This window comes from Salvelinus fontinalis, chromosome 3, assembly GCF_029448725.1.
Source record: "Salvelinus fontinalis isolate EN_2023a chromosome 3, ASM2944872v1, whole genome shotgun sequence".
Lineage (NCBI taxonomy): Eukaryota > Metazoa > Chordata > Actinopteri > Salmoniformes > Salmonidae > Salvelinus > Salvelinus fontinalis.
In genome coordinates, this window is record NC_074667.1 from 78,518,992 (window position 1) to 78,532,851 (window position 13,860).

The following is a 13,860-nucleotide window of genomic DNA, read 5'->3' on the forward strand; positions in this document are numbered from 1 at the left end:
ACCAGAGGGTTACATCATTTTATCCATCTTCCACCTCTATTCTGACAAACTATGGGGCAAAAAACAGTGTGTGTCGCCCAAAGCGTATCGAAGAAACCGTTACCGGAACCATAATGTAGAATATTTATCCTGTAGACCTGTCTCCATCCAGACACAGCAGGGACACCTCTATCTAGTAGATTTGTCTCCATCTAGACACAGCAGGGACACCTCTATCTAGTAGATCTGTCTCCAACCAGACACAGCAGGGACACCTCTATCTAGTAGATTTGTCTCCATCCAGACACAGCAGGGACACCTCTATCTAGTAGATCTGTCTCCATCCAGACACAGCAGGGACACCTCTATCTAGTAGATCTGACTCCATCCAGACACAGCAGGGACACCTCTATCTAGTAGATCTGACTCCATCCAGACACAGCAGGGACACCTCTATCTAGTAGATCTGACTCCATCCAGACACAGACACAGCAGGGACACCTCTATCTAGTAGATCTGACTCCATTCAGACACAGACACAGCAGGGACACCTCTATCTAGTAGATCTGACTCCATCCAGACACAGCAGGGACAACTCTATCTAGTAGATCTGACTCCATCCAGACACAGCAGGGACACCTCTATCTAGTAGATCTGACTCCATCCAGACACAGACACAGCAGGGACACCTCTATCTAGTAGATCTGACTCCATCCAGACACAGACACAGCAGGGACACCTCTATCTAGTAGATCTGACTCCATCCAGACACAGACACAGCAGGGACACCTCTATCTAGTAGATCTGACTCCATCCAGACACAGACACAGCAGGGACACCTCTATCTAGTAGATCTGACTCCATCCAGACACAGCAGGGACAACTCTATCTAGTAGATCTGACTCCATCCAGACACAGACACAGCAGGGACACCTCTATCTAGTAGATCTGACTCCATCCAGACACAGACACAGCAGGGACACCTCTATCTAGTAGATCTGACTCCATCCAGACACAGACACAGCAGGGACACCTCTATCTAGTAGATCTGACTCCATCCAGACACAGACACAGCAGGGACACCTCTATCTAGTAGATCTGACTCCATCCAGACACAGCAGGGACAACTCTATCTAGTAGATCTGTCTCCATCCAGACACAGCAGGGACAACTCTATCTAGTAGATCTGACTCCATCCAGACACAGCAGGGACACCTCTATCTAGTAGATCTGACTCCATCCAGACACAGACACAGCAGGGAAACCTCTATCTAGTAGATCTGACTCCATCCAGACACAGACACAGCAGGGACACCTCTATCTAGTAGATCTGACTCCATCCAGACACAGACACAGCAGGGACACCTATATCTAGTAGATCTGACTCCATCCAGACACAGACACAGCAGGGACACCTCTATCTAGTAGATCTGACTCCATCCAGACACAGACACAGCAGGGACACCTCTATCTAGTAGATCTGACTCCATCCAGACACAGCAGGGACACCTCTATCTAGTAGATCTGTCTCCATCCAGACACAGCAGGGACACCTCTATCTAGTAGATCTGACTCCATCCAGACACAGCAGGGACACCTCTATCTAGTAGATCTGACTCCATCCAGACACAGCAGGGACACCTCTATCTAGTAGATCTGACTCCATCCAGACACAGCAGGGACACCTCTATCTAGTAGATCTGACTCCATCCAGACACAGCAGGGACAACTCTATCTAGTAGATCTGACTCCATCCAGACACAGCAGGGACACCTCTATCTAGTAGATCTGACTCCATCCAGACACAGCAGGGACACCTATATCTAGTAGATCTGACTCCATCCAGACACAGCAGGGACACCTCTATCTAGTAGATCTGACTCCATCCAGACACAGCAGGGACACCTCTATCTAGTAGATCTGACTCCATCCAGACACAGCAGGGACACCTCTATCTAGTAGATCTGACTCCATCCAGACACAGCAGGGACACCTCTATCTAGTAGATCTGACTCCATCCAGACACAGCAGGGACACCTCTATCTAGTAGATCTGACTCCATCCAGACACAGACACAGCAGGGACACCTCTATCTAGTAGATTTGTCTCCATCCAGACACAGCAGGGACACCTCTATCTAGTAGATCTGTCTCCATCCAGACACAGCAGGGACACCTCTATCTAGTAGATCTGACTCCATCCAGACACAGCAGGGACACCTCTATCTAGTAGATCTGACTCCATTCAGACACAGCAGGGACACCTCTATCTAGTAGATCTGACTCCATCCAGACACAGCAGGGACACCTCTATCTAGTAGATCTGACTCCATCCAGACACAGCAGGGACACCTCTATCTAGTAGATCTGACTCCATCCAGACACAGCAGGGACACCTCTATCTAGTAGATCTGACTCCATCCAGACACAGACACAGCAGGGACACCTCTATCTAGTAGATCTGACTCCATCCAGACACAGCAGGGACACCTCTATCTAGTAGATCTGACTCCATCCAGACACAGCAGGGACACCTCTATCTAGTAGATCTGACTCCATCCAGACACAGCAGGGACACCTCTATCTAGTAGATCTGACTCCATCCAGACACAGCAGGGACACCTCTATCTAGTAGATCTGACTCCATCCAGACACAGCAGGGACACCTCTATCTAGTAGATCTGACTCCATCCAGACACAGCAGGGACACCTCTATCTAGTAGATCTGACTCCATCCAGACACAGACACAGCAGGGACACCTCTATCTAGTAGATCTGACTCCATCCAGACACAGCAGGGACACCTCTATCTAGTAGATCTGACTCCATCCAGACACAGCAGGGACACCTCTATCTAGTAGATCTGACTCCATCCAGACACAGCAGGGACACCTCTATCTAGTAGATCTGACTCCATCCAGACACAGCAGGGACACCTCTATCTAGTAGATCTGACTCCATCCAGACACAGCAGGGACACCTCTATCTAGTAGATCTGACTCCATCCAGACACAGACACAGCAGGGACACCTCTATCTAGTAGATCTGACTCCATCCAGACACAGACACAGCAGGGACACCTCTATCTAGTAGATCTGACTCCATCCAGACACAGACACAGCAGGGACACCTCTATCTAGTAGATCTGACTCCATCCAGACACAGACACAGCAGGGACACCTCTATCTAGTAGATCTGACTCCATTCAGACACAGACACAGCAGGGACAACTCTATCTAGTAGATCTGACTCCATCCAGACACAGCAGGGACACCTCTATCTAGTAGATCTGACTCCATCCAGACACAGACACAGCAGGGACACCTCTATCTAGTAGATCTGACTCCATCCAGACACAGACACAGCAGGGACACCTCTATCTAGTAGATCTGACTCCATCCAGACACAGACACAGCAGGGACACCTCTATCTAGTAGATCTGACTCCATCCAGACACAGCAGGGACACCTCTATCTAGTAGATCTGACTCCATCCAGACACAGACACAGCAGGGACAACTCTATCTAGTAGATCTGACTCCATCCAGACACAGCAGGGACACCTCTATCTAGTAGATCTGACTCCATCCAGACACAGACACAGCAGGGACACCTCTATCTAGTAGATCTGACTCCATCCAGACACAGACACAGCAGGGACACCTCTATCTAGTAGATCTGACTCCATCCAGACACAGACACAGCAGGGACACCTCTATCTAGTAGATCTGACTCCATTCAGACACAGACACAGCAGGGACAACTCTATCTAGTAGATCTGTCTCCATCCAGACACAGCAGGGACACCTCTATCTAGTAGATCTGACTCCATCCAGACACAGACACAGCAGGGACACCTCTATCTAGTAGATCTGTCTCCATCCAGACACAGACACAGCAGGGACACCTCTATCTAGTAGATCTGACTCCATCCAGACACAGCAAGGACACCTCTATCTAGTAGATCTGACTCCATCCAGACACAGACACAGCAGGGACACCTCTATCTAGTAGATCTGACTCCATCCAGACACAGACACAGCAGGGACACCTCTATCTAGTAGATCTGACTCCATCCAGACACAGCAGGGACACCTCTATCTAGTAGATCTGACTCCATCCAGACACAGCAGGGACACCTCTATCTAGTAGATCTGTCTCCATCCAGACACAGCAGGGACACCTCTATCTAGTAGATCTGACTCCATCCAGACACAGCAGGGACACCTCTATCTAGTAGATCTGACTCCATCCAGACACAGCAGGGACACCTCTATCTAGTAGACCTGTCTCTATCCAGACACAGTAGGGACAACTCAAGGGTTTATTGTACTACTGATTTTAAAGCATTTGGCAAGGTAGGAGGTGAACACTGTTGCCAGGACTGCATTTAATTTCCCCATTTATTACCTACCTTTTACTCTCTCTACCCACTATGTCTATCTCCCTATCTCTCTCTCCCTATCTCTTCCTACATCTCTCTCCCTATCGCTCCCTATATCTCTCTCCTTTTATCCCATCCCTCCATCCTTACCCTCCATCTGGCAGCGCAGCTTCTCAAAGGCCTCTGCAGTGACCTTGTCCTCGGTTCCCCAGGCCTCCTCATCCTCCGGCAGCTCCTCCTCTTCATCCTCCCCGTTGGGCAGAGCGTCCGGGCTGGGTCTGTCAGACAGACAGCTCTCTGAGGAACACTCATCACCTGGAATAATATCATATACGCTCATCTTCTACACCTGTATAATGTGTTATATATTTATATGGACCTTTTTCTGTGCAATCAATCATTCAGTCGATCAGTGAAATGTATTTCAGAAAGACATTTTTACAACAGCAGTTATTTTACGTCACCAGGTGCATAGCCCTTTCCACTCACAGCCCGTCATCCTGTATACGGGTTGAAAATGGCAGGTTCGTGCCTAAATTGGAACGCGGTGGCATTACAGTAGCATGCTATACATGACGTCCGATCTCAGGTTCACCTCCTCATAGCGCTGGACAGGTTTTGACTGACAGCCATTAGAAATTTGAGCATCGCGCCACATGAAGGTGCCCCCATCCCTCCCACTAATTGGGATACTTTTGAACATTTGTTGTTGTACGAGGGAGGGAAAATACTGTAAATTGAGAGTAGTTCATGTGTTCTGAAAGATGAGAAGTCAAGGATTATAATAAATACCGCTTTGATGTCATACAAGCAAACCAAACACCCGTGAGTCCAAATGGGCACATCACATTTCCATCTCCTAAAACTCATGTCATTTACAGTATCAACGTTTCTGATCACTGTATTTGATGTACAGTTACAAGGATGACATGTTTTATAGCCTGGGTTGTCCTGAACACAACGAGCCTGTGTTCCTGAAATTGTGAAGAAAATTAGGCAAGGAACACACACACCTGGATGCACTCATGCCTCCAATTCTATGTGCTCCCACATTTCCAATCTGTTTGTCTGAAGTGACGTTTGAAAGCCTAACACTATAAGATTGTATTTCATAACATTAGCTAGGCATATTGGTAATAGAATAATCTTTCAAATGATGCCCACCTGACCTAGATTGTGATTTACACTGAGTGTACAAAACATTAACAACACTTTCCTAATATTAAGTTGCACCTTCCCTTTTGACCTCTGAACAGCCTCAATTCGTCCGGGCCATGGACTCTACAAGGTGTCGAAAGCGTTCCACATGGATACTGGCCCATGTTGACTCCAATGCTTCCCACAGTTGTGTCAAGTTGGCTGGATGTCCTTTGGGTGGTGGACCATTCTTGATACACTCAGAGGAAAAACCCAGCAGCGTTGCAGTTCTTGACACACTCAAACCCGTGTGCCTGGTAACCACTACCATACCCAGTTCAAAGGCACTTAAAGATCCAAAATTCTGACATCGCTCCGCCATTTTGTGGTTGTTAAAATTCGAATACTTCGTCTAATTTCAGTTTAAGTGCGTGTTGGACCATTCTTGATACACACAGGAACCTACTACCATACTATGATACGGATTAGATCCAACCTTTCGGTTACTGGCCTAACGCTCTAACCACTAGGCTACCTGTCGCCCCTCAATAGCAAATCTAAGAGAGCTAAATTAAAAAAGAAGTCACTTTCTTGAGTCTTAAAAGTGCATTAAAATGACGTTACTGAATGTATCTAGAGTGTTTTCAGATGTCGTTATCAACAAACGCTGTGAAAAGTTCAGTACATGTAAAATGCACATCAAATCAACAGTAATGTTTAGGATCCAGTCTTGTGTCAGGTGATCTGATGTGTCTTCAACTTTGGTCTAATAATTGTCCCGTAATATCCAAACTGTTTTCTTTCAATTGCTACCAAGCTCATGCATATGATATTTATAGATCTTCTGTGGGGAACATTTAGATTTAGCCCTATCCATAGAGGCCAATTTCCACAAGTGTAAGTAGGAGTATAAGGGGTTAACAGTAATGGAGCCTAACTCCCTAAAGAGCAAGTAATGCAGAAAGGAAAGCACATTGGCCAGGGAAAAGAAAAAGGAAAGGAACCTAGGAAACAATCTCATCTCACCTCCACCCTGCTGCTGCTGTTTATACAGATGGTGGTCTACCATGAACTGTAACTCTGTAGGGAGGGAGAGAGGGAGGGAGAGAGGGAGGGAGGGAGGGAGGGAGGGAGGGAGGGAGGGAGGGAGAGATGGAGGGAGGGAGGGAGGGAGGGACGGAGGGACGGAGGGAGGAGGAGAGAGGGAGGGAGGGAGGGAGGGAGGGAGGGAGGGAGGGAGAGAGGCGAGGGGAGAGGGAGGGAGGGAGGGAGGGACGGAGGGAGGAGGAGAGAGGGAGGGAGGGAGAGAGGCGAGGGGAGAGGGAGGGAGGGAGGGACGGAGGGAGGAGGAGAGAGGGAGGGAGGGAGGGAGAGAGGGAGGGAGGGAGGAGGGAGGGAGGGAGGGAGGGAGAGAGGGAGAGAGGGAGGGAGGGAGGGAGGGAGGGAGAGAGGCGAGGGGAGAGGGAAGGAGGGAGGGAGGGAGGGAGAGAGGCGAGGGGAGAGGGAAGGAGGGAGGGAGGGACGGAGAGAGGGAGGGAGGGAGGGAGGGAGGGAGGGAGGGAGGGAGGGAAGGAAGGAGGCGAGAGGGAGGGAAGGATGAGAGAGGGAGGGAGGGAGGGAGGGAGGGAGGGAGGGAGGGAGGGAGGGACGGAGGGAGGGAGGGACGGAGGGAGGGAGGGATGGACGAAAGAGGGCGGGAGTGGGGAGGGAAGGAGGAGAGAGGGAGGGAGAGAGAAGAATGAGAGAGGGAGGGAGGAATATACAATTACAGGTGTAGGAGTCAAAGTCAATGTTGACAAATCATGTGTCATAGTTCTAATAAATGGTATTATGAAGTCATAACACGGTTAGATAGGTGAAGAGCGTCGTCAGTCCTTTTCATTAGCTCTAATCAACCAGCACAGCCTTCTTAACCACACTCATTACCCTTCAAGCTGCTTGCAATGAGTGACTCACCCCATGTTATGGTGTGTGGGCGATGAATACACGCCGGTCTCAAAGAAACTATCAAACTAGCCTTAGAACAAAGGTTTCAGAATGGATTGTTCTGCAGAAGGAGAAGGAGTTTTTGGTTCCAGTTTAAAGGAGTTTTATGTTCCGTTTTGGAATAGAGTGGGAACTGAATCTGAATAACTAACGTGGGTCTTGGACACAGTCTCCTCAGAGAACCTATCAGCAGCTACTCCCTTAATAAAAGGTTGGTTTGTGCAACACTGAGGAAACAATTAACACATTGTTTTGGCAGACTAACAGATTATTACATTGAAGAAAGTCCCGTGTTTATGTGTATAAAGGAGTCTGTCTGGAATGACATTATGTTGATGCACACTTGATGTGTCACCTTCTCTACATTTCTAAGCTAGATTATCTTACCTTTCATAGTGGGCGTGACTCTTGCGCCCTTCCTCCTTTGCCTGGGAGAGTTCATCAATGCTGCCTGTCAACAGAGATCAAGCCATGTAGTCAGATGATATTACTTTGCTATCCAATGGTTACATTTTTATTTAACTTACGGTACCTGGTGTTCCCAGGCGGTCTCCCATCCCGGTACTAACCAGGCCCGACCCTGAACAGATGTGTTCAAGGTGGTATGGCCCCACAATCATATTGTTTTAGCCCGTTTTGTCCCCGAATTAGGTCCTTTGTCTCATCTCTGCTACTCCTCAATGGGCTTGGGAGAGGCGAAGGTCGAGTCAAGTGTCCTCTGAAACACGACCCTCCTGGCGGGCTACTTTTTTAAAATCCCACTGCTCTCTTAACCCGGAAGTCAGCCACACCAATGTGTCAGGTGATACACCGTTCAACTGACACATGGAATCAGCTTGCAGGCGCCAGGCTCTGCCACAAGGAGTCGCTAGAGCACAATCAGCCAAGGAAAGTCCCACCAGACAAACCCTCCCCTACCCCGGACGGCGCTTGGCCAATTGTGCGTCGTCCTTTTGGGGCTCCCGGTCACAGCCGGGTTGTGACACAGCCTGGGATTGAACCACAGGCTATAGTGACACCTCAGCACCGTGATGCATTGCTTTTGAACACAGCACCACCAATGGTTTTTAGTTACTAATGATTTGTCCATGAACACATTCCATATGAAGGACACAGTTAATTACCTTGTATAACTGGTTTGGAAGACGGTCTTCATCTATTTCTGTAGCAGGGAAAATGAGAGATAAAATGAGAAATAAACTGTGAGAGACAACAGCAAGATTATTGACTAAAGAATGAATATACACCCACACACAGACTTCTTCCAGTATATAGTCCTATAGGTCTACCATACTACAGCTGTGTTCCAGTATATAGTCCGTTAACTCTACCAGTCTACAGCTGTGTTCCAGTATATAGTCCTATAGGTCTACCAGACTCCAGCTGTGTTCCAGTATATAGTCCTATAGGTCTACCAGACTCCAGCTGTGTTCCAGTATATAGTCCTATAGGTCTACCAGACTACAACTGTGTTCCAGTATATAGTCCTATAACTCTACCAGTCTACAGCTGTGTTCCAGTATATAGTCCTATAACTCTACCAGACTCCAGCTGTGTTCCAGTATATAGTCCTATAACTCTACCAGACTCCAGCTGTGTTCCAGTATGGGGTCCGTTAACTCTACCATACTACAGCTGTGTTCCAGTATATAGTCCGTTAACTCTACCAGTCTACAACTGTGTTCCAGTATATAGTCATATAGGTCTACCAGACTCCAGCTGTGTTCCAGTATATAGTCCGTTAACTCTACCAGTCTACAACTGTGTTCCAGTATATAGTCATATAGGTCTACCAGACTCCAGATGTGTTCCAGTATATAGTCCTATAGGTCTACCAGACTCCAGCTGTGTTCCAGTATATAGTCCTATAACTCTACCAGACTCCAGCTGTGTTCTAGTATATAGTCCTTTAACTCTACCAGACTCCAGCTGTGTTCCAGTATATAGTTATATAACTCTACCAGACTCCAGCTGTGTTCCAGTATATAGTCCTATAACTCTACCAGTCTACAGCTGTGTTCCAGTATATAGTCCTATAGGTCTACCAGACTACAGCTGGTTACTTCCGGGTTGGAGCGAGTGGTCGCATTTTCGCTTCGCTCCACAGGTAGTATTACATTTAATTTAATTTCATTACAGTACAACGGTTTGATTTGTTTGATCTTAGCACTTTTTTCTTAGCTAGCTACATAGCCGTCTTTGTATCAAAGATAATTGTGTAGTTTAGATTATTATCGAATTATCAAATCTTCTAACGTTGTCAACACTGCTAGCTAGCCAGCTAGCCAGCTAGCCAGCTAGCCAACTTCTACCGAATCATTACAACGGAACGATTTGATTAGTGTAGTGTTAGCTAGCTACATAGTTGTCTTTGCATCTAAGATAATTGTGTAGTTTAGAGTAATCATCTAGCCAGTTATCGAGGTTACCTAGCCAGTTCCACTTTTAAACAAAGTCAGCTAGCCAGCTATTTTCGCCGTCAACACTGCTAGCTAGCCAGTGCTACACTGCTAGCTAGCCAGCTAGCCAACTTCTACCGAAACAGTACAACGGAACGATTTGATTAGTGTAGTGTTACTTAGCTACATAGTTGTCTTTGCTGTCCTTGTATCTAAGATAATTGTGTAGTTTAGAGTAATTATCTAGCCAGTTATCGAGGTTACCTAGCCAGTTATCGAGGCTACCTAGCCAGCAACACTTTCAAACATAGTCAACAACGCAGCCACTGCTAGCTAGCCTACTTCACCAGTCAGCAGTACTGCATCATTTTAATCATTTTAGTCAATAAGATTTTTGCTACGTAAGCTTAACTTTCTGAACATTCGAGACGTGTAGTCCACTTGTCATTCCAATCTCCTTTGCATTAGCGTAGCCTCTTCTGTAGCCTGTCAACTATGTGTCTGTCTATCCCTGGTCTCTCCTCTCTGCACAGACCATACAAACGCTTCACACCGCGTGGCCGCTGCCACCCTAACCTGGTGGTCCCAGCGCTCACGACCCACGTGGAGTTCCAGGTCTCCGGCAGCCTCTGGAACTGCCGATCTGCGGCCAACAAGGCAGAGTTCATCTCAGCCTATGCTTCCCTCCAGTCCCTCGACTTCTTGGCACTGACGGAAACATGGATTACCACAGATAACACTGCTACTCCTACTGCTCTCTCCTCGTCTGCCCACGTGTTCTCGCACACCCCGAGAGCTTCTGGTCAGCGGGGTGGTGGCACTGGGATCCTCATCTCTCCCAAGTGGACATTCTCTCTTTCTCCCCTGACCCATCTGTCTATCGCCTCCTTTGAATTCCATGCTGTCACAGTTACCAGCCCTTTCAAGCTTAACATCCTTATCATTTATCGCCCTCCAGGTTCCCTTGGAGAGTTCATCAATGAGCTTGATGCCTTGATAAGTTCCTTCCCTGAGGATGGCTCACCTCTCACAGTTCTGGGTGACTTTAACCTCCCCACGTCTACCTTTGACTCATTCCTCTCTGCCTCCCTCTTTCCACTCCTTTCCTCTTTTGACCTCACCCTCTCACCTTCCCCCCCTACTCAAAAGGCAGGCAATACGCTTGACCTCATCTTTACTAGATGCTGTTCTTCCACTAATCTCATTGCAACTCCCCTCCAAGTCTCCGACCACTACCTTGTATCCTTTTCCCTCTCGCTCTCATCCAACACTTCCCACTCTGCCCCTACTCGGATGGTATCGCACCGTCCAAACCTTCTCTCTCTCTCCCCCGCTACTCTCTCCTCTTCCATCCTATCATCTCTTCCCTATGCTCAAACCTTCTCCAACCTATCTCCTGATTCTGCCTCCTCAAACCTCCTCTCCTCCCTTTCTGCATCCTTTGACTCTCTATGTCCCCTATCCTCCAGGCCGGCTCGGTCCTCCCCCCCCTGCCCCGTGGCTCGACGACTCATTGCGAGCTCACAGAACAGGGCTCCGGGCAGCCGAGCGGAAATGGAGGAGAACTCGCCTCCCTGCGGACCTGGCATCCTTTCACTCCCTCCTCTCTACATTTTCCTCTTCTGTCTCTGCTGCTAAAGCCACTTTCTACCACTCTAAATTCCAAGCATCTGCCTCTAACCCTAGGAAGCTCTTTGCCACCTTCTCCTCCCTCCTGAATCCCCCCCCCCCCTCCCTCTCTGCGGATGACTTCGTCAACCATTTTGAAAAGAAGGTTGACGACATCCGATCCTCGTTTGCTAAGTCAAACGACACCGCTGGCTCTGCTCACACTGCCCTACCCTGTGCTTTGACCTCTTTCTCCCCAGATGAAATCTCGCGTCTTGTGACGGCCGGCCGCCCAACAACCTGCCCGCTTGACCCTATCCCCTCCTCTCTTCTCCAGACCATTTCCGGAGACCTTCTCCCTTACCTCACCTCGCTCATCAACTCATCCCTGACCACTGGCTACGTCCCTTCCGTCTTCAAGAGAGCGAGAGTTGCACCCCTTCTGAAAAAACCTACACTCGTTCCCTCCGATGTCAACAACTACAGACCAGTATCCCTTCTTTCTTTTCTCTCCAAAACTCTTGAACGTGCCGTCCTTGGCCAGCTCTCCTGCTATCTCTCTCAGAATGACCTTCTTGATCCAAATCAGTCAGGTTTCAAGACTAGTCATTCAACTGAGACTGCTCTTCTCTGTGTCACGGAGGCGCTCCGCACTGCTAAAGCTAACTCTCTCTCCTCTGCTCTCATCCTTCTAGACCTATCGGCTGCCTTTGATACTGTGAACCATCAGATCCTCCTCTCCACCCTCTCCGAGTTGGGCATCTCCGGCGCGGCCCACGCTTGGATTGCGTCCTACCTGACAGGTCGCTCCTACCAGGTAGCGTGGCGAGAATCTGTCTCCTCACCACGTGCTCTCACCACTGGTGTCCCCCAGGGCTCTGTTCTAGGCCCTCTCCTATTCTCGCTATACACCAAGTCACTTGGCTCTGTCATAACCTCACATGGTCTCTCCTATCATTGCTATGCAGACGACACACAATTAATCTTCTCCTTTCCCCCTTCTGATGACCAGGTGGCGAATCGCATCTCTGCATGTCTGGCAGACATATCAGTGTGGATGACGGATCACCACCTCAAGCTGAACCTCGGCAAGACGGAGCTGCTCTTCCTCCCGGGGAAGGGCTGCCCGTTCCATGATCTCGCCATCACGGTTGACAACTCCATTGTGTCCTCCTCCCAGAGCGCTAAGGACCTTGGCGTGATCCTGGACAACACCCTGTCGTTCTCAACTAACATCAAGGCGGTGGCCCGTTCCTGTAGGTTCATGCTCTACAACATCCGCAGAGTACGACCCTGCCTCACACAGGAAGCGGCGCAGGTCCTAATCCAGGCACTTGTCATCTCCCGCCTGGATTACTGCAACTCGCTGTTGGCTGGGCTCCCTGCCTGTGCCATTAAACCCCTACAACTCATCCAGAACGCCGCAGCCCGTCTGGTGTTCAACCTTCCCAAGTTCTCTCACGTCACCCCGCTCCTCCGCTCTCTCCACTGGCTTCCAGTTGAAGCTCGCATCCGCTACAAGACCGTGGTGCTTGCTTACGGAGCTGTGAGGGGAACGGCACCTCCGTACCTTCAGGCTCTGATCAGGCCCTACACCCAAACAAGGGCACTGCGTTCATCCACCTCTGGCCTGCTCGCCTCCCTACCTCTGAGGAAGTACAGTTTCCGCTCAGCCCAGTCAAAACTGTTCGCTGCTCTGGCACCCCAATGGTGGAACAAACTCCCTCACGACGCCAGGACAGCGGAGTCAATCACCACCTTCCGGAGGCACCTGAAACCCCACCTCTTTAAGGAATACCTAGGATAGGATAAAGTAATCCTTCTAACCCCCCCCCCCCCCCCCCTTAAAAGATTTAGATGCACTATTGTAAAGTGGCTGTTCCACTGGATATCATAAGGTGAATGCACCAATTTGTAAGTCGCTCTGGATAAGAGCGTCTGCTAAATGACTTAAATGTAAACGTAAATGTACAGCTGTGTTCCAGTATATAGTCCTATAGGTCTACCAGTCTACAGCTGTGTTCCAGTATATAGTCCTATAGGTCTACCAGACTCCAGCTGTGTTCCAGTATATAGTCCTATAGGTCTACCAGACTCCAGCTGTGTTCCAGTATATAGTTCTATAGGTCTACCAGTCTACAGCTGTGTTCCAGTATATAGTCCTATAGGTCTACCAGTCTACAGCTGTGTTCCAGTATATAGTCCTATAACTCTACCAGACTCCAGCTGTGTTCCAGTATATAGTCCTATAACTCTACCAGACTCCAGCTGTGTTCCAGTATATAGTCCTATAGGTCTACCAGACTCCAGCTGTGTTCCAGTATATAGTCCTATAGGTCTACCAGTCTACAGCTGTGTTCCAGTATATA

At 48.7% G+C, this 13,860-nt stretch overlaps 1 protein-coding gene across 2 annotated transcripts in view; it reads right to left on the bottom strand.

The window, feature by feature from the left end:
- LOC129851521 (protein phosphatase 1 regulatory subunit 1A-like) overlaps window positions 1-13,860 on the bottom strand; it is a 57,461-nt gene that overhangs the window by 6,987 nt on the left and 36,614 nt on the right. For both annotated transcript variants that reach the window (XM_055918144.1, XM_055918143.1), the window contains exons 3-6: window positions 8,609-8,646; window positions 7,872-7,935; window positions 6,525-6,578; window positions 4,512-4,676 (exon numbers count right to left, since the gene is read on the bottom strand). In XM_055918144.1, coding sequence (XP_055774119.1) covers window positions 4,512-4,676; window positions 6,525-6,578; window positions 7,872-7,935; window positions 8,609-8,646 — 321 coding nt within the window. The remainder of the gene's footprint in view (window positions 1-4,511; window positions 4,677-6,524; window positions 6,579-7,871; window positions 7,936-8,608; window positions 8,647-13,860) is intronic.